Source organism: Orcinus orca, chromosome 13 (assembly GCF_937001465.1).
Source record: "Orcinus orca chromosome 13, mOrcOrc1.1, whole genome shotgun sequence".
NCBI lineage: Eukaryota > Metazoa > Chordata > Mammalia > Artiodactyla > Delphinidae > Orcinus > Orcinus orca.
The window spans coordinates 26,551,411-26,572,500 of NC_064571.1; the positions used below are offsets into that span (position 1 = coordinate 26,551,411).

Below are 21,090 nucleotides of genomic sequence, written 5' to 3' on the forward strand. Positions count from 1 at the left end.
AGGGGCATTTTTTAAAAGAGCGGAGAGGGAAGGAATTAGAGACAGGCACATACTATATTTGAAGTTACCTCCACGTGTATTTTATGTATGTATACCCATACAATTAAGAAGTCTTTGGATGTTTTATCTTCAAGAATAATTCAGATAATGGATTACTTGAATATCATAAACATTTAGGGTTTAACAGATTTGTTACATATAGACGCTGTATCATGGATTTAAAAGACCATAGCCAGCGGGCAGCGGCGGGCGGAACGACCGAGGGGCGGCGCGAGCTGGGCGGCGGGTGCTGGGGTCCGTGCTTCCCCGTGGTGGAGGGCTGGGGTTCGCCGGAGACGCCGGGTTGCTCCGCGTTGCCAGGTTACCGAGCGCGTGCCCCGCGCCCGCTCTTCCGCCCGGGCCGCCCTCGGCGCTGCCTGAGCCGTGGTGCGGGCTGCGCGGGGCGTCGGTTCCGCGGAAGCCTGGGTAGGGCGCTGCGTGCGGGACTCTCGTCGCTCGTGGACGGGGTGCGAGCGCGCGGCGGACGTAGGGCGCCGACCTGGGGCTCCCCGGCGCTCCGGCTCCGCTCAGGGCGCCCGCTCAGGGGCCTCCGGCGCGAGGCCCCCTTCCTGGTCAAGATGGCGGCGCCCAGGCGGACCGCGCCGAGATGAGCTGGAGCTGGGCCCGGAGAGCGACGAGTCTGCCACGCCCAGGACTTGGACCCCGGGCTGGTCTCCAGTCTCCCGGGGAGCGGCGGGTGAGTGGGCGCGGCCGCGCGTAGGTCCTTCTCGTGGGGTGGTCAGCTCTCCGTGCCTCCGCAGACTTCTTTCCTCTGATAGTCAGCTCTGGGGTGGCCCAGGTTGAAGGCGAGGGTGCTTGATTGGGGAAACCTGAGGGGTTTAAGGACTCTGTTAGGATCGTTTCAGACCCCAGCAAGAAGCTGAGCAAGTTTCCTCCTGACTCTCTTCCCGGCTAAGTTTTCTCCCTTCTCTGAAGACGCTAGCTTTTCTGAATCACTTTGTTCCCCGGGGGGATACAGTTGGTGGTTCTGACCGTGGGACGTAGGACCCGGCGCGGGGACGCCTGAGCTGGTTCTAGTTACTTTGTTTGCAAAGCACTTGTCTTGTCTTTGGAATCTTTGTGTATGTAACCAACGTTGGGAAGAGCCAGCGTTTTCTCCTCCAAAACACTGCGAGGGGTAACTTTATACGTAAGAAACAAGTGGGCGTTCACATCCATCTCTTTTCCAACCACTGAGCCTTGGTTGTGTTTCCTTTCTTTAAGTTTGTCTCGTTTTGAAGTGATAACAAAAACAAACAAAAAAGACCATAGCCAGTTACACAAAGTATACTCTAGTCTCAGTCCTGCCATTAATTAGCTATGTTATCTTAAGTCATGTAAGTTTTCTAGGCCTCATTTTTCTCATGTGATGTTTTTTCTTTGAAAAAGTATAGTTTCTAGAAGTCTCTAATCTCTGTGTCATAGTTCAGCTTGGAGAAAACCTGTTCTTGTCCAAACTCCATGACATTGTATTTCCAGCTCCAACTTTGGACTTCGAGTGAGTTGGGGGCAACTTTTTAAGGATATTTTCACACAGGTTTTTTAGTTAATATCTGTCTAGCTGACTTGTCATACTCAGACTTTCTCCCATATTCTTTTACCAGTGTGTTCCTTAGTCATATATATGAAGACTGTTGTGGGAAAAATGACCTCCTGGGTCAGCTTACTGCATGGTCATCGACACAGGGCAGGGAGTAAGATTCTGTGGATTTTACAGAAGCAGATACAGGTTTCATTATCCATGTCCTCTCCCCTTTCATCTTACAAAAACAGCAGGCTTTTCTTGGAGAACTGCCAGATAATGCCATCCTGCCTCCTCACGGGCCCCGGGGATGAGTCGCCCAGGGACTGAACTCCAGTAAAGCAGGTGATTGGCTCATGGGTAGGCATCTGACCTCGGCTAAGTCTATCAGACTCCTCCCCAGGACTTTTCTCTCAGAGAAAAATGGAAGAATTGTCTTTTCTCTCTGGAATTTCTAAGCTGGGGAGATCCGACTCTGGGACTCCCAGTTACCATCCAGCACAAGAAGAGACTTTCTGTAAAATAAAGTCTTGCAGAGGTAAGCAGGGCTGAGCGATGGAGAGAGAGCTGGAACCCTGCTGATACTCTGGAACTTCCAGATCCAACTGTATCTGAATATGGCTGCATCCCTGAATTTCTAGTACTTGTTTGTTGAGGTGGTTGTTTTTGTTTGGTTTGTTTTTAAATTTCCTTTGACTATTTTGAATTTGTTTTCAGCCATGTGCATTTGAAAGCATCATAGCTAAAAGAGCTAATTTCCTACATTAATGTCAGGTTTGCTGAGTGGCGTTCCTTAAGTGAAAAATAATATCCGCTATTTTCTTTAAATAAAATCCTTCTAGCTCAGGTTTGAGATATTCAAAACTCTGCCTCCTACCCCCCTCTTTTCCAACATTTACTATATCACCTTGAAGCATTTGTGACCACATCTTTCCCATCTAGACGCAGTTGAGAGAGAGAGCAAAGACTTCTGATATAAACTGCAACCTATACGCCTCCTACCTGGAAGCTTTAGAACATACTTGATTCTTGTCATTAAAGCAAATCTTTTGTTGTTGTCTCCAGGGCACAGAAGCATTTTCATGGCATAATGGAGTGCAAAGTACATTAAGCCTAACTCTACTTCTCACCCTCTTTTACTTTAAATAGGCAGAAAAGAACAATCTCAAACACATTTTCCCAACAAATAAAATACATATACGATTATGTTTAGAAGACGTTTATGCAACATATAGTTAGACTGATTAATTAATGGACCTTTCGCCAATTGGCACAGTAAATATGTATGTTCAATGTGCTTAATTAAAAAGAAGACAATAACATATTTTTACAGGTTAATTATCGGAGAAGAGTATTGTGCCAGCACACTTGATGCTACAGTATCTCACGTTTGACAGGTAATCTTCTTTCAATTATATTTACTGCTAAATGTTTCTTGGCTCAAGGTATTAAATTATAAGGTCAAAAGTAAAATGGTATGAAATTACAATGATAAAGGGACACATATCCCACTTTATGAGAATAGAAGTTCTAATTTCTTTTCAATACTACTAGTAGTGACCGCAGTACTAATTTGAGCCCTTACTATGAGCCACTGTGCCCATATACATTTAGTTCTTACAGTAGTTCTGCAAAGGGCATGTAATAATCCACAGTGTAAAGCTGAAGAAAGTGCTTCTCATAGCTGAAAGTCACATAGCTGGTGAGTGGCAAAGTCTAGATTCAAACTTAGAGTCGTCTGACAATGCCCAGGTTGTTGACCACTATGTACACTGCTCAATTGTTGCACCAATAAAGAAGTGCTTGAAATAATCATAGATTTGCCTGCCCTGAAACTGCAGTGATTTAAAGACATCAAAGTTGCCAGTTGCTTAACCACATCTACTTACAGTAAGAAATTACATTTTATTTCATTTCTAAAACAAGATTAATTCTGCAGGCCCATAGAAACTTGAGCACACAAATCCTACCTCCAAATGAAAGATGCTTGTTTTCCACTATTCAACAGATGGCCCTGTACAGAGGCAATAAACATATAGTAGAATCTTCATTCAAATAAATGAGAAGAGAGGTTTCTTCTTGTCCTGATTCAGTGCCCATCATTATGGATTATGATGGCTCGTCCCAAACTTTACTTCATTCACTCCACTCTTTCTACAAAACTCCAGTCATGGAATCCATCATTCAGATACATGTGCAAAGCGAAAGGACTGTATTAATACAGTTGCTGAAAGTCAAGTTGATAGAGCTCAGGAAGTACATCCTAATAAATGCAACATTAATGTTTGTGTGGGCCTTGGAGTGAGGGGTAGAAGAATTTTCAGTTTAATGGAATATTTTGCCTCTTGCTATGAAAGTGTGGCTGAATAGTCTTGTAATTGGTCATTTACAGAATCCTCCATCTCTGGGTTTCATGCTTTCTTTACTCTGCAGCTGTTGATTCCTTCTCTTGTTCTGGATGGAAGATAGCAACGAAGCCACTTCAAAGGGCTCAGCCTGCCTTTTTGTGTTATTGTTTAGATGAAGATATTTCCATTTATTAAAGCACACTATTTAAACATTTTTATCATGTTTCAAACTTGACTGTGTTCTGAAGGTATGAGCACAGGCAGACATAATGGGGGATGTTTTCCAGGAGAGAACATAGACCATACCCTTATCAAAGGAATTGTCAGAATTTTCATGTATGGATTGAGAATCAAATTCTGGAGTTAGACCTGAATTTAAATTCATACTCACAACTTATTACCAGTCTCATCTTGATCAAACGGTTACCACACTTCTCATCAATTTCCTTATCTTTGAAAGCGGAATAAGAGAAGTATGCCTGGTGGAGTTACACATAAAGCTCATCTGATAGAATATTCATAAGGATTTTGCACAAAATATACATGGAAATATTTTAGCACCGAGTTTAGCATGCGATTCGTCTTCGATACGTTTAAGAGCTATTATTTTATTATTATTATGCTATCATTAAATATCACTATTACTTAAATGTCATTATTGCTAAAATTGCTGTAAAACTACCGCAGTAACCCATGATGAATTCCCCTCTTCTGTTTCCTTTGTTTAAATGGAAAATATATATATAAATCTAGACAGAGAACACGTTAGTGATCCTGTTCAGTGGAGTGAGAATTTCCATGGCACTGATTAAAACAAATCCTGAATTGCATGGACTTAAGATAGCAGAGAGGGGCTTCCCTGGTGGCGCAGTTGTTGAGAGTTCGTGACCCGATCCGGGAAGATCCCACATGCTGCGGAGCGGCTGGGCCTGCGCGTCCGGAGCCTGTGCTCCGCGACGGGAGAGGCTGCAACAGTCAGAGGCCCGCGTACCGCAAAGAAGAAAAAAAAGATAGCAGAGAGGCTAAGAGATTTGAAGTTAGACATACCCAAGTGTGAATTCTACTGTGACCCTCTTCTAGCTCTAGAACCTGGAGGAAGTTACTTAAACTTTCTGAGCTTTACTACTAGTTTCCTCATCTGTATCTTTTTCAGGACTATTTATCAAGGATCTTCCTGTTCTCTATGCTTGGACGTATCAATGAATAAATTAGACAAGAGCCTTTGCCTGCGTGCTCCTTCTTGCGTGCTTTCTCCCTCCTAACACTCTCGTGTGGAAACGGATGTTATAAATAAATTCTATGCTTTGTCACAAGTTGATGGGCGCCACGGGATAAGGAAAAGGATGTGAAGCTCACTGAAGAGGCTTGGGTTGGGAGTGCTGGAGGAGTGTACAGGTAGGTTCTGATTTTAAATAGGGTAGTCAGGGTGGATTTTATAAGTTGACATTTGAGCAAAGACTTGAAGTGAGGGAGTTGTCAGAATGTGTGATGGGGAGACCACTCCCTGGGAGCAAGAATAACCAGTCCCAAAACTCTAAGGCAGAAATATGCCGGGCAGCTTGGAGGAATATCAAGGAGGCCACCCTGGCTGACTTAGTCAGTGGGGAGGAAGAGACAGCAGGACGGCTGGAGGTCGGATATGTGATGGGATGGATTGGGTAAGTCCTGGGAGGCCATCACATGCATTGTGTCTTTTACTCTAAATGTAGGCAGCCAGGGGCGGGATTTTAGCCGAGGTGTGGCATGAACTGTCTCTTGTTTGAAAAGCATAACTCTATCTGTGGCCTTGAGCATGTGGGGAGAGAGTGGAGTCAGGGAGAATCTCGGGAGGCGACTACAGGATCCTCGAGGTCTATGTTGGTGGCCTGCACCAGGCTGCTAGCGGCTGGTAATTCTCAGAAGTGGCACATTGGGAAGGTTGTGACAGCATTTCGTGGTAGATTGAATGCAAGAATGGAAAGGAAGAGGGGGTCAAGGGTGAATTCGAGATTTAGGGCCTGGGGAACTGGAAAGGTGTGGTTACTGTCACCTAAGATTTAGGGCCTGGGGAACTGGAAAGGTGTGGTTACTGAAAAAGTTTGGGGTAGAGCATGTTTGGGGGATTAAAGACCAGTTTTGGAGGTATAAGATTTGAGACGTTTTCGTGACGTCCAAGTAGAGATGCTGAGTACACAGTTGGATACACAAGTCTGCAGTTCTGAAGAAAGGTCTAAACTAGAGATACACTTTAATACAATGGAGATATTAAGAACAATTATATGGAAGCGCTATTTTAAAGATAAAATGAAGTAATGCAATTAGCACTCTGTCTTCTCAAAACATTTAATAACTGTTAGCTAAAATAATTACCTGAAATGAAAAAATACCTATAGTTTGTTTTGTTGTTTGCAGTAAAAGTGAAGAAAATGTCACAATTATTTTAATAGTATTTGTGACACAGTAGTTTTAGTTAAGACACCATGACTACAAACATTTACAATAAACCTTTCAGTCTCCTACTTTTCACTCTGATAGGGTACTTGGAACCATATTTTGTAAGGTTTAAGTTAGTTGTCATAGGGTACCTCTTTAATTAGAAGTAATTCTGAACTGTCTAGTTCCATGCAGTTTTATATACATATATGTATAATTATTATTTTATGATTTATCAAACTCAGTTGAAAATTTGCATCACTGATATACATTAGAATTTAAGCATTTGCCCAGGTATTCAAGGAAAAAAATGTACTTGTCTTGTAATTTCCATAGGGGTACTTACTTTCACATCTTCCCTTCACTTTGCAATCGAAAACATGGCAGGGGAAATATTACCTTACTGGTCTTTGAGTTCCCCTTAGCTATCTGCAAGTCCTTAAACAGCCTTTGTGGCTTAACCAAAATTCTCTTCCATCTTCATTCCGCTAACAGATATTGGTCTAAGCATGTACTTATACTAAAAAATGCATGACCACGTTGTCTCTACACATCTATAATTTTATGTTAACACTATCATTATGTAAGCTATACTTTAATTGTAATTATAACAGATTTTATGTCAACACACATCCATTTCTAGTGTTCATCTGGTGTTCAAGGGGAGAGCAGCATGTCGTAAATTTTATCAAAATATAACATCTGAAGAATAGAACAGAGGGTAATTGTGTAATTCTGTATTCACTCTAATTAAGTTCAGTGGAGTTGGCATAACAGAACTAAGATGAAAAAAAAAAAGACATTGAGGTACCATGGCTCCCTCTCCTAACACACCCTTTTCGTATCTGAGAGCAGAGACTCTGCACCTTTCTGTACAGAAATGGAGACAGGAAGAGGCCAGAGGATGAATGACAGGCACGAATGAGGTGGAACTTTGAAGAGCAACATGGAAATGAAATACTTCTTTTGTATTTGGTAGGTGGGGAAAATGTACCAGCGTGTATGCCTACTGGGACCACGTTTTCCAGAACAGTTAAGCCCAGTGTCAACTATGCTGTCCCACCTTCCTCGTAAGTAGGAACATACTGTTACTTGAATCTTTGCTTCCTGTTTCTTGATACCTGGTTGAGAAGATTATCACAGGAACTGCATCTTGTTAGCAAATACACTGTTTTGAAATGATTGACACTCACTGAAGAGTGGCAACTCCAAGCTTGCTCTCTCTTGATCTTGGACTATTTAAGTCTGGAGTGCAGGAGTGGGTTATGGGGAAAGACCATTGGAATTCTTATGTCTTCAGCATAATGGTTATAGCATAATGGTTAGGAGTGTAGGTGCTGGTTCAAATCTCTGCTTTCCACTTGCTAACCATATGAGCTTGGGCAATTTACCTGATTACCTGAACCTCAATACTCCTGCCTATAAAATGATGTTAATAATATTTCATCCCCATAGACTTGTTTTCAATGTTAAAACGAAGTCACTTACACCAAGCACTTAATACAATGCCTAGAGCATAGTAAAGTCTACTATTATTACTATTACTACTACTATTATTATTATTACTATCACGATGCCAGGTGCTATTTTTCCTATGCCTTATTCCATTATCTTCTGCCCTGTCTCCCCATTTCTGTCTTGTTTCTGTACAAGGGTAGGTTTGTCACAGAGCATTTTCTTTCCCTAGTGTCTGACTCTTAGTCATCAAGGTGACTGGTCCACGACCCGGCGTTCATTGCTGCTCGTTGAAGCAACCCATTTTGAGAAGGGGAGTTGGATATTGATGCCAAGTTGGGTCAAGGAGAGAGAATTTTCTCTCTTCTGCACTCAGAGAGCTAAGTGAAATATTCAGGCCTCAGAAGGAGAATCAGGCAAAGGGCAACATGCTTAATTTCATACCTTAGTGATTAAGAACAAGTCAGACAGGCTGGATTTGAACTCATTTCCGTCATGTACTGACAACGGGATCCTAGATGCTTTTGTAACCCGTCTGAGGCTCAGTCAACATCTGAAAGAGACGAATAACATTATCAGGACCTAGCGTATAGCCTCGTTGTAATAAGTGAGTAAATCCTTTTAAAATGTTCAGCACGTTGTTTGGCATATAAACACTTAATAAAATTTAGCTTCTTTGACGACTACCGCTGCTAATATTATTAAGTAGCTGAGCAGATCCGAGGCCCATTTTTTTCTTAGATTGCACATAATCATTTGGACAACCAGCTCACATTGATCAACCGTTGCTTATATATAAACCCCCATGAACCCAAAGGTGCTTTAACTCTCTCCCAGTCAGAGCCTGTTCTGGGGGCAGAAGCAACACCGGCACTACCCCCGTCATCTTTGCCTTTATTGTCACTACACTCGCCTGCCGTACTGAGCACTTTCTGTTTGCCAGGCACCAAATTTAGCCCTGCGTATGCACTATAGCATATAGCTCTCACACTCAGGTGGGAGACATTATCATCATCCCCAACTTTCAGATAAAGACGCCGAGGTGCTGGAAAGGTAAGAAACTTGACCCACAGCAAGAGATGGAGCCGGAGTATTCAAACCCTTCTCTCTGACCTCAAGAACCCTTAAATATTAGCATACTACTACATCCTGGTAAGAAAATCTGCTTCCAGCCACTCTGGTGAGAGTAGAAGTGATTCTCAGTCCCCACATTCCTCTATTGCCCATGCCACCCTAGCCTCAGGACGAGGGGGGAAAGGAAGTGATCTCTTCAAAGAGCAGCCAAAGGGAACCTACTCCCTTCTGCCTTTTCGTAATCAACTAACCAGTATTTTATTTCCTTCTTAAGAGTCCGCACATGTTCCTTTTGGTACTTAGCTTGGCCTTTTAGAATTCTGACATTCTGTACATGACTCATCCACTGTATTTCATGTTAATTTATTGAGGTCAAGTATAGGGTCTTACTCATCCTGAAGTCCAGTTATCCCCTGTCACATCTAACTCTGTTCTTTTCTTCTTGTAGGACATCTGCAGATATTTATTTGAATTTTGTTGAATTGTTCTCATCAATAGTACATTAAAAGTTATACAGAAAGTGCTTTCTTATAAGGAAAACCATCTAAATAGATTTCTAGCTCTTTACTTTTTATAGCACTATTGTAGAGATTATAGATCTCCAGGTAATATTTTTTAGATTGAGTTCTTCATATCATCTTATTTTTACATATAATGATAAATCTGAATTTTCTCTATCAAACCTCCGAGACTTCACTGGCTTGTAACTTAGCTTGTTGATTATGTGTTGTTGACTTTTCCATTTACAATGATATTTGATACTGGTAAGGATGGGGCTGGGTGGGAAGGTACATCTTAGGGCCATAAATTGGTTTTGTAGAGAACTAACATAAAGATCTAAAGTCTCATCATATTTCTGCAGAACTCATGAATCATTTTATTATAATTCCATTCATTCAGGGAGTATAAAACCATTTTCAAATTGTTATTCCTAATTTGTTCATCTTCTCTTCCTTAGTCGTAGTGAGAAGAGAGCAGGCTGAATGGAAGAAAGTCATTATGACCACTGGGGCCACTAGGGTAGGCATCAGTCCCAGAGTTTTGTTTTCATCTCTCCGCTATTAATATTGGCTAATGTCTTGAGTGCTTACTTGGTGCAAATTACTTAGCCGACCATGGCAAATGGATTGTGTCATTTCATCCCCTGATAGTCATACAATTAATGTATGTATTATTATGATATCCCATAATGCATACATGGAACAGAGCCTCAGAAGTAGTTATTTGCTCACGAAAATATGGTAGATGTGGAATTTGGACTCAGGTCTGATAGACTCCTAAGTCACTCCTAGTGATTTTTATCACTAAATTAAAGTTGTATACCTCTGGAGAGTAGATAGTTTCTAAAATCTCCTCAGCTCTAACGTTTTATAATTAAATTTTTGTCTGATGGCAAGCTTAACAGTTAAGATGGGTAGGAAGGAATGCCAGCCTGTTGAATGGAATTTCCCTGAAATAAGCCTGTTTTATGACACCAGTTCACTCATTCATTCACTCAGCATGTATTGAATGTTTGCTCTGTGCAAAGGCATTTTAGGCATCACAGTGGAGTGAGCGCCCCTTCCATAGACTCTCCTGCAGCACTCAGAGAAGTTTGGACTGGTTTGCCTGTTATGGAATGGGGCTTGGTGATAGAAGCCTGGTTTGTCCTCCACTGATAAAACTAAGACATACTCATATGAGTTTATAGGCATCTTGAAGCCGTGGGATAGTAACACACATGAATCTTACCATTTTTGCCTGGGATTAATGATATAAAGGCTTTGGATTTGGGTATGGAAAATGGGTGCAATTATGGGTGTGTTGGTTCTACATATATATGGACATCACGTGTCATCAGCCTGCAGCTACCTGCCGTTCCTCACTACTCCTTCTTTTCACAAACCAAACAAGTACCATCTTATCTCTCCTGTGGATAAGCTCTTGACAGTGGCACTAGGGCCTCCCTCAATAAGTACATCATTGGCTAAACCAGTGGTTTCTCAGATATGCTCATTGAACAACCCTTAAGGTGGATTGACATTCCACTGCCTAGAATAGAATATGGTTTTCTTTAGAAATCGGGGGGAAAAAATAGGCCACCAGCTGTACTTTCTTTAATTTAAATGGTTTATACATATATATATATATATATGAACAGTTGTTATATATGTGTATGTATACTCGTTCATGTATATGAATGATTTAAAATTGAAGAGATATATATATATACACACACATATATATATATGTATATTTAAATTTTGGCTTCTGTTAGCAAGTAGTAAATTAAATTATTAGCAGATCCATACTGCAGGGAAATAACCAATCAGATTTCATTCAATAGCTTGCTTTTTTGTAGATTTATGGTTGTGATTTTATATCTGCAGGTATGTTTGCTGAAGAAAATATTTCTACCACTTTACACAAAATTAAATTCATTTAATACCAATGCGGCATGTCTCAAATGTCTTAATACAGTTTTAATCTTTAATCGCATCAGAAGTATGAAATTAGAAACATACCCCAAAATCATTTGAAGATATAATTACTTTCGTTTCCCTTATACTTTTGAGACTTTTGAAAAATAAGTATTTAGTTGTACTTATCTGTTTCTGTCTCTCTAAGGATAGCAAACACTGAAACACAATTCTTTTTAAAAGTCAATATTAAAAATATATTGTCCAAGATGATCAAAACTAAGGAAGTGGCAAAGAAATTCAAAAATTTAAACTTTCAAAGGGTGCTTTTTTTGTGAATGTGTAGTACTTGTTCTTCTGAAGGAATTAATCTTCTTAAAAATTTAATTAACTTATTTTTTATTGAAGTGTACTTGGTTTACAGCGTTGTGTTAATTACTGCTGTACAGCAAAGTGACTCTGTTCTACATATGTATATACATTGTTTTTCATATTCTTTTCCATTATGGTTTATCACAGGATATTGAATATAGTTCCCTGTGCTATATAGTAGGACCTTGTTGTTTAGCCAATCTATATATACCAGTTTGCATCTGCTAATCCCAAACTCCCAGTTCATCCCTCTCCCACCTGCTTCCCCCTTGGCAGCCACCAGTCTATTCTCTATGTCTCTGATTCTGTTTCTGTTTCATAGATAGGTTCATTTGTGTCATATTTTAGATTCCACATATAAGTGGTATCATGGTATTTGTCTTTCTCTTTCTGGCTTACTTTGCTTAGTATGATAATCTCTAGTTGCATCCATGTTGCTGCTGCAAATGGCATTATTTCATTCTTTTTTTTATGGCTGAGTAGTATTTCATTGTATATATGTACCACATCGTCTTTATCCATTCATCTGTTTGATGGACATTTAGGTTGTTTCCATGTCTTGGCTATTGTGAATATTGCTGCTGTGAAGATCAGGGTGAATGTGTCTTTTTGAATTATAGTTTGGTCTGGATATACGCCCAGGAGTGGGATTGCTGGATCATATGGTAGGTCTATTTTTAGTTTTCTGAGGAACCTCCACACTGTTTTCCACAGTGGCTGCACCAACTTACATTCCCACCAACAGTGTTGTAGGAGGGTTCCCTTTTCTCCACACCCTCTCCAGCATATGTTATTTGTAGACTTTTTAATGATGGCCATTCTGACTGGTTTGAGGTGGTACCTCATGGTAGTTTTGATTTGCATTTCTTTAGTAATTGGCAGTGTTGACCATCTTTTCATGTGCCTATTGGCCATCTGTATTTCTTCTTTGGAGAAATGTCTCTTTAAGTCTTCTGCCTATTTTTTTGATTGGGTTGTTTGTTTTTATTGTCATCAAGTTGTATGAGCTGTTTGTATATTTTGGAAATTAAGCCCTTGCTGGTCGCATCATTTGCAAATATTTTCTCCCATTCTGTAGGTTGTCTTTTCATTTTGTTTATGGTTTCCTTTGCTGTGCAAAAGCTTGTAAGTTTGATTCAGTCCCCTTTGTTTATTTTCATTTTTATTTCTATTGTCTTGGGAGACTGACCTAAGAAAACATTGGTATGATTTATGTCAGAGAATATTTTGCCTGTGTTCTCTTCTAGAAGTTTTATGGTGTCATGTCTTATGTTTAAGTCTCTAAGACGTTTTGAGTTTATTTTCGTGTATGGTGAAAGGATGTGTTCTAACTTCACTGGTTTATATAAGGCTATCCAACTTTACCAACACCACTTGCGGAAGAGCCTGTCTCTTTCCCATTATATATTCTTGCCTCCTTTGTCAAAGATTAGTTGTCAAAGATTAACTGAGGTGTGTGGGTTTATTCCTGGGCTCTGTATTCTGTTCCATTGATCCATCTTTCTGTTTTTGTGCCAATACCATGCTGTTTTGATTACCGTGACTTTGGAGTACTGTCTGAGTCTGGGGTGGCTATGCCTCCAACGTTGTTCTTTTTCTTCAGGATTGCTTTGGCAATTCTGGGTCTTTTATGGTTCTGTATGAATTTTAGGATTATTTGTTCTAATTGCGTGAAAAATGTCATGGATGATTTGATAGGGATCGCATTAAATCTGTAGATTGCTTTGGGTAGTATGAGCATTTTAACAATATTAATTCCTCCAACCCAAGAACATGAGATGTCTTTCCATTTCTTTGAATCATCTTCACTTTCCTTTATTAATGTCTTACAGTTCTCAGCATATAAGTCTTTTGCCTTCTTGGTGAGGTTTATTCCTAAGTATTTTATTTTTGGGGTTGTGATTTTAAAAGGCATTGTTTTTTTTACATTCCCTTTCCGATATTTCATTGTTGGTATAAAGAAATGCAACCAATTTCTGTATGTTAATCTTGTATTCTGCTACCTTGCTGAATTCGTTTATCAGTTGTAGTAGTTTTCATGTAGCATCTTTAGGGTTTTCTATATATAGTATCGTATCATCTGCATCTAATGACAATTTTACCTCTTCCTGAAGGAATTAATCTTGAAGTTCTACTAAGACTTTTGGGATACCTGTTTTAATGAGCCACTACTTCCTGCCTGAGATTGCACTATGCACCAGAGATTCTAGAATTAGCATAATAAAACTAATAATGCAAACAACAGCAACAAATCTTCACAAACCTTCCTTGCAAGGAAGTAAAGTCCACTGGAAGAACAGACAAGTGAAACACACATTCAAAATGGCAGTGATTCTCAAACATTTATGTGCTGAAAAATCATGACAAGCATGATAACCAGGGCAATTACTAGAGCCCTTCTCCAGCTGGTCCGGTGTAAGGTCCTGTAACTCTATTTTTGGTGAATGCCTCCAGGAGAGTCTGAGACAGATGTTCTCAGTTGTCGTCGACCTTTAGTGTGCATCAGATTTGCCTGAGAATATTGTTAAAACACAGATTGCTGGGCTCCAGTGCCAGAGTTCTAACCAGTTCCCAGGTGTGGCTGATATTGCTGGCCCAGGGACCACATTTTGAGAACCACCTTTCAAAACTCTGCAGTATGCGGTTGTGTGTGTTGTGAATGAGACGGGCCCAGAGAACCAAAGGAGGGCAAAGGGACTCTGCCCTAAATTAGTCAAAGGTAACAATAGCAGCTAGAATTGATTGACCCAAGAAAAAATTATAAGAACTTCACCTGCATTTGCTCATTTAATCCTTTCAGTAAGGTACATAGGTGCTACTTAGTGTTCCTCTTTTACAGGGGTGTCCAGAGAAGGTAACTACTTTGCCCACATCCTAAACTGGTAAGTAACAGATTAAGAATTCAAGTCTAGGAAGTCTGATTCCAGAGCCCACACCTCTACCCTTTCTGCCTGTAGAGAGGAGTAAAGGGTTGTCAGTGAAGCCTTCCTGGGGGCCCTGGCCTCTGAGTGTAGATAGAAGGATGAGTGGACATAAAGATCATTATTTGTGTGTGGTGGGGGTAGGGGAGGAAGTATGAGGGCTTCCAGAAGAGCCCGCCCTCCCCATACATCTGCTATAAGCAAGTCTGATGATCAGGAGTCCGGAACATGAGTATGACTATGGGATACTGAGAAGGGTTCTAGAACCCTGAGGTGAGAGTTCTGGATCAGTTAGTAGGTAACAGAAAGTGAATGAGTGATTTACCTTACTTTCCACGGGTAGCAGGAAGTTTGGAGATAGACCCTCTAGCGTTAGTCCAGCTGCTGAAGGGCATCACCAGGGGACTGGGTTGCTTCGCTCTTCCAGCTTCCACATCTCTAGCATGTCCACATAGCTTCAAAGTGACCCCAGAATCTCCAATAGTATTCCAACAATTTGGGCAGGAAGAAAGAAAAGGAAAAAAAAAAGCAATTAAGTAAGAAAAAAAAGGCAGTGTCTAACTCAGAGAGCAAATATTTTACCACAGATGGTCAACAGACTTGCACTTAGATCTCATCAGCTCGGATTTTAAACTGGCCACCTTAGCCATAAGGATAATGGGGTCTCCTAAACCAGGGCTCTGATAGTAAGGAATAAGGAGAGAGTGGTACTGCTTAGCAGTGCCTGCTGTCCCAAACAAATATTATCCCCAAACTATTTTTTTTTATCCTATATTTTACTTTAAAGAATGGAGGTGAAACATTATGTATCTGTAAATAGCCTTTTAGAAAGGGTACAATTATATAGTTATACAACCCCCTGGAGGGCTCCTTTCTTCTAAAATCTCTTTAAAAACTGTTCAACGTTAAGGACATTTTTATCTTAATTTAGTAACTTGCAGTCGATTATCTTGGAATGACATCCTCTCTCTGCAGATGTTCTGTCAGGCTTTAGAAAATTCTAGAAGTGGACAGAGAAGTGTTATGGTACATGTATTTGCAATATGCACGTCTTTGAAATGAAATCCATTTAGGGACCAAAAGGCATTTCATGTCTTTGCTATACATTTTCACATATTTGCCTTTCCAGAATTCCTTTGAGCAAATCTGTTAGATGTACCCCATCCGTTTCTCCCATCTGAATTCTTTATTACTAAACATTCTTCAGTATGCTCTCACTCCCCTCTGTCAAAGGCGTTTCTCTGGGTCCTCACCCTTCTCATCTCATATGTGAATGCGTATCTTAAACTGAAGCAACAGTCTGCTATGACTTCTCCATAGCTTGAAGAACCCGTCTTTGTGGGGAAAAAAGTAGACTTACTAACTTAAAAGGTAAAATGCGCGCAATGTTTCTGAGAATTAAAAACTAAGATAAAAACATAAGCAATGGAAAAAACTTACAGTGGATCCTTTGCAAAGACTTTATTTTACAGAGAAGGCAACTGAGGTTTAAAGAAAAAATGCGTTAGTTAAACACTAAATAATAAACCTTAAACCTCAGTGGAGCAACACATGGACAGTTCATTTCTCACTCACTCAGGAGTGTAGTATGGACTTTGGTGGTCTGCGGGTCAGTTTTCTGCTCAGTTATTCAGGGACCCACCACCTTCATCAAGTGGCTCTACGTTTGTCCTAAAAAGGAAAGGAGAGAGGAAGCTGCAGGCTACAATTATCAACTCGTTATCCTTCAGACATAAACTCTTCAGGTCACCTCTGGTCACATTCTTTGGGATAGAACCATACCCAGATGCGAGCGGAGATGGAGAATGTTGCTCCTATCTTGGTCCTAGTGATGCCTCTACAGGCTGGAGGAGCTAATTAAAGTGTAGTCAACAGCTCATTGTTTCTGCCACAATGAGTGATTAGCCTAAGACTGTGGATTAATTATGTGTGTGTGTCACATATACATATAATACACACAAACATATATATGTGTGTGTATATATACATTTTTTAGCATGAGTTGACACATGGGGCTTCTGCCGTATCAAAAGAGTACAAACTGCCTCTTGTTGCTTTTTCTTAATTGAAGTTGACTACTACTATCTATTTCCCTTCATTTTGCTACCTCCCCCCCGCCTTTCAGTATTATATGAAAATTCTGAAAGAAAGAATTTCAAAGTTTCCAGTGCTTTTAAAGGTAATAGAATACTCAGACCTTAACAATTTTCCTGTGTGAAACTTTTGCCAGACTAAAATAGTTAACTTATGAAAAGTAAATTTAGATTGATACAAAAGAGAAAATAAGCTGATTTTTTTTTTTTTTACACAAATGCCCTGAGCCAGGGTGGAAAATAAATGGAAAACTGGAGGAATTTAGATCCTTTTGTTGTAAATTTAAATATTTTTAATTGTAAAAATAATACAGGCTCATTGCAGAAACTCCAAAATTGAAAGGACTTAAAGAAAAAAGGAAAAATAACTCAAAATCCCATTTCTGATAAATCATCTCTGTAACATTTTTGAGGGTATCTTTGGAAACTTTTTTGTGACGGGGTGCATATAAATACAATGCAAGTATAAAATACCTTTAATTATTATATCAAACTACAAAACAGTTCTATAACATTTTTATTTAGTAATATAAGTATGATTACTCATCACCTAATAAAAATCTGCAGCATCATCTTTAATGGTTGAACAGCATTCTATTTATTTAACCAGTCCCTACTGTTCAACATTTAGATTATTCCTGTTTTGCTTTGCAAAACAATGAGACAAGCATCCTTGTTCATATGTCTTTGAGCATTTGTTTATTTCCTTAGAATGGACTTCTAGAACTTGAATGGCTGGTTGTCAGTTCTGGTACATACTGACATATTGTCTTCCAGAAAGGTTACCGTGCTTTTTATTTCTACCAAGAATTTAACATCCAGTGTGGTTTCTTACACACACTCATCAGTACCAGTATTATCAATATCAATACCAGTATTATCAAGTTTTTTAAAACTTTGTCATTCTAGTCAGTAAAATATGACACCTGAATTATTTTATTTGTATTTCTTTGATTAATAATAGCAAGGTTGAACATATTTTCCTATCTTTATTGGCTGTTAATACTTTTTAGTTTGTGACTTTATGACATCCATTTTTCATCGATGTATGACAACCTTTTATATATCAATGTGTTTATTTTGTTGTTTGTTGTAAATGCAATTTTTTTCTCTTCATTTATTAATTTTTATTTTGTGTGTGTTGAACTGCTTTAATACTGTCAAGTCCATTCAAAAACCCTTTAATGAACACAACAAATGTGGAAAATCAGTCATTCTCCTGCATTTTGTAATCAATTTATTTCCTTTTGGGCAGTACGGAAATGTAAGTTCTTATTTCATCTTATGGTTGGAAAGAATCTATTCCCTCGGAAAGGGATTAGAGTCTCCATGATGCAGTAATGGGAGATTTTATAGGGTAGGCAGGGTCTACAGAAGAAAAAACCCTAAATCACACTCCATTGGTGGTTGCCTTATTTATAAAAATGGCATTTGAGGTTGTGTGACTGCCATCAGGTAAGCAAAATTAATTTTTAGCATGAAGTACTCCTATCAGCAAGAACAGCCTAGGATAGGCTAGCAGTAAGAAGTGAGGGGTTATGGGATTGGGGCATAGCCTCTGTTTCCTCCAATGCAGCTGGAAATTTAAACTCTGGGGCTCCTGCTTGATCCAATCAGCCCAGCTAGTATGTGTTGCCAGGTAGGGTGAGTAGACTCAGAAGTACAAGAGCTCATCCTTGGTCCCCTCTGGAAATGAGCAGAGAATACTATGTCAAGCAGAGGTGATCAGTCCGTGGTCTGGAGACTTGGATCTCCTCACATAGTCCTTAAAGTCAGGGTGAGACAAACTGCCAATACAAATCATATTGATGACAGTATCAATGAGGTGACATTGAGTCCTTTGACCCAACGTGTGTCTGCAGTGTGCCATCCATTAGTAAATGGGCAAAGCCATTTGACAGATCTATCTGATACAATGAATGAATCTGACACTCATATTTTGAAAAACTGAAACTGTATCCATTTGTCAAGAACAGTGGCTACTTGTTCTGCTTTATTCCCCCTGGTAGAACTAGGTGACATTGCAGGCAGTAAGACGTTCCGGCATTTCACCCTGGAGTAGCCCCAAAACTGAAGAAGCTGTCTTATCAGTAGTTAGCTCCTTGTCACCAAGAATATTAAAGTAGATTTGTATGATTAGCAAATTAAAGAGACTGTAGTGCCTACCACTACTGTATTCACTAAGGCACCCAAGTTATTCTAAAGAAATCCTAATAATACATTAGGACCGTTTTGAATATTTTTATTTGATTAGCTGTAATCTTCTAGTTACAACATCCATCACCATTTTGACCACTGAAACTTGGCCTTCTTTTCTTACAGCCTAGCCCTGTGGTCTTGGGCTAATCACTAACCCGCTTAGATACAATTTTCTTCTCTATGAAATAGAAACAATATTATATGCTTTGAAGGACTGCAGGAAGATGAGCTGTAATGTTTATCAAGTGCCTAGTAAGTAGCCTGGCCCATAATAAATACTTGGCTAATTGTAGATGTTAGTTTCATTTTTAGTTTCATTTCCAAACATTGCTCTTTACTTTTGGAACTCTAAAATTTGTTTTGAGAGTGGAGGACTTGTTGTTTGGATTCCTCCAACACTCTCTGTATATTCTGTACTTCTATCCCTACATCATTTATATTAATGGAATAAATGATCTTTGGTCTGGTGATTCCAAGGTGACGAGGAGCTAAGTGGAGGTTCAGTATACACCTGGAAGTATGGATTTTCATGCCCAGTGCAAATGTGGGAAAGGCATTATTCCCACATTATAAAGGGGGTAAAGACCTCCAACTTGAGGAGACTCTGGGTTGAGAGATGAGAGATTTACAGGTACTGTGTTTATCCTACAGGGTACCACAGGGGCTTTTATGTTCTGTAGCAAGAATTTGCACCTTATACCCTTGTAGTTAGAAGCAAAGCATACCACATAACTAATATCTAGTAAGCATTAGAGTTAGAATAAATACCATTTATTTAACGTTTCCTTTGTGTTAAGCATTTTACAGTTACAACATATGGATGGATACTATATTGTAATGGTTAAAAGTGTAGTTTTTTGAGCTGGATAATCCTGGATTGGAGTCTCATCTTTATTACCTCTTTTTTTTTCTGTTTTATTGAGGTATAATTGACAAAATTGTAAGATAGTCAAAGAGTATATCATGATGATTTGATACACATATCTGTTGTAAAAGGATCCTTCCCATCAGGTTAATTAATACATCTAACAGCTCATGACTCCTTTTTCCTTTTTTTCTTTTTTTGGTGAGAACACTTAAGTTCTATTCTCTTAGAAAATGTTAGTTATACAATACAGTATTATTGACTGTAGTAACTATGTTATACAGTAGATCCTCAGACCTTATTCATCCTGCAGCTGAAAGTTTGTACCCTTTTACCAGTCTTCCCCTCTTTTCCCCACCCACGCCCCAGCCCCTGGCAACCAGTTTTCTACTCTGTTTCTATGAGTGTGGCTTTTTTTCTTTTTAGATTCCATATATAAATGATATCATTCGTATTTATCCTGTCTGGCTTATTTCGTCAGCATAATGTACTCCTGTTTCATCTATATTGTCACAAATGAAAGGATTTCCTTCATTTTTTTTAAGGCTGAATAATATTCCATTACCTCTTAAATGAGTGACTTTTGGTACATTGTTTACACTTTCTAAGCCTCAGGGTTTCTTTTCTTCTGTAAAAAAAAAAAAAAATATATATATATATATATATATATATATATACACTAACAGGTTACTTTCTGATATGTGGAATGTTTGTTGAATCAACAAATAATTAGTTGAGATCATAAATGTGACACTTAGCACTGTATTAACATTTATTAATACTCTCCCTGTTAATTTCTACAATAAATTGTATAATAAGTAACAATAATAATAGTACTACTAGTAGTTTTAGAAAATGCATAGGATGTGCCAGGCATCATATACTGTACTACCCTCCTTCATGTGTACCACAAGTTACATGTGGATATCATCTTCCACGTTGTTTCCTTTAAAGAAAATTGAAGCTCGGCAAGATTAAGTAGCTTGCTCCAGATGTGAACTCAGGTCTGAATCACTCCACATATAGGTTCTTAATGACTCCATGTCTTTAATTCCACATCTGCATTTGTTTGTTGTTGTTGTTTTTAACTTTCCAAGCATCTGATCTGAAATTCCTTTCTCTTTGGGGAATTTTCCACTTTGTGGGTCTTGGTGAGAAACAGAGCCTTCCTCTCGTTATACAAGCTGAACATGTCAGATACACTGTTTACTCACATGCTCAGTCTCCCTTACAGATGGAAAACAGTCGGGCGACCTCAAGTTGGCCACCTGCACCCCTCTCTTGGATTTTGAATTACAAATAAATGATGTAAAGAAACAAGGCCAGCAGTGCTGGGTCAACCTTCTGTTTCCTGTTCCTGCTTGGTAGCAAGGCCAGCTAGGACTTATAAC

General features: G+C 39.4%; 1 protein-coding gene across 1 annotated transcript in view; it reads left to right on the plus strand.

Annotated features, from left to right (window-relative positions):
- The first annotated feature begins 212 nt into the window (after nucleotides 1–212).
- Nucleotides 213–21,090, plus strand: part of LOC125960887 (uncharacterized) — a 147,809-nt gene continuing 126,931 nt past the window's right edge. The window contains exons 1-3 of the mRNA XM_049696252.1: nucleotides 213–294; nucleotides 422–736; nucleotides 7,301–7,391. Coding sequence (XP_049552209.1) covers nucleotides 213–294; nucleotides 422–736; nucleotides 7,301–7,391 — 488 coding nt within the window. The remainder of the gene's footprint in view (nucleotides 295–421; nucleotides 737–7,300; nucleotides 7,392–21,090) is intronic.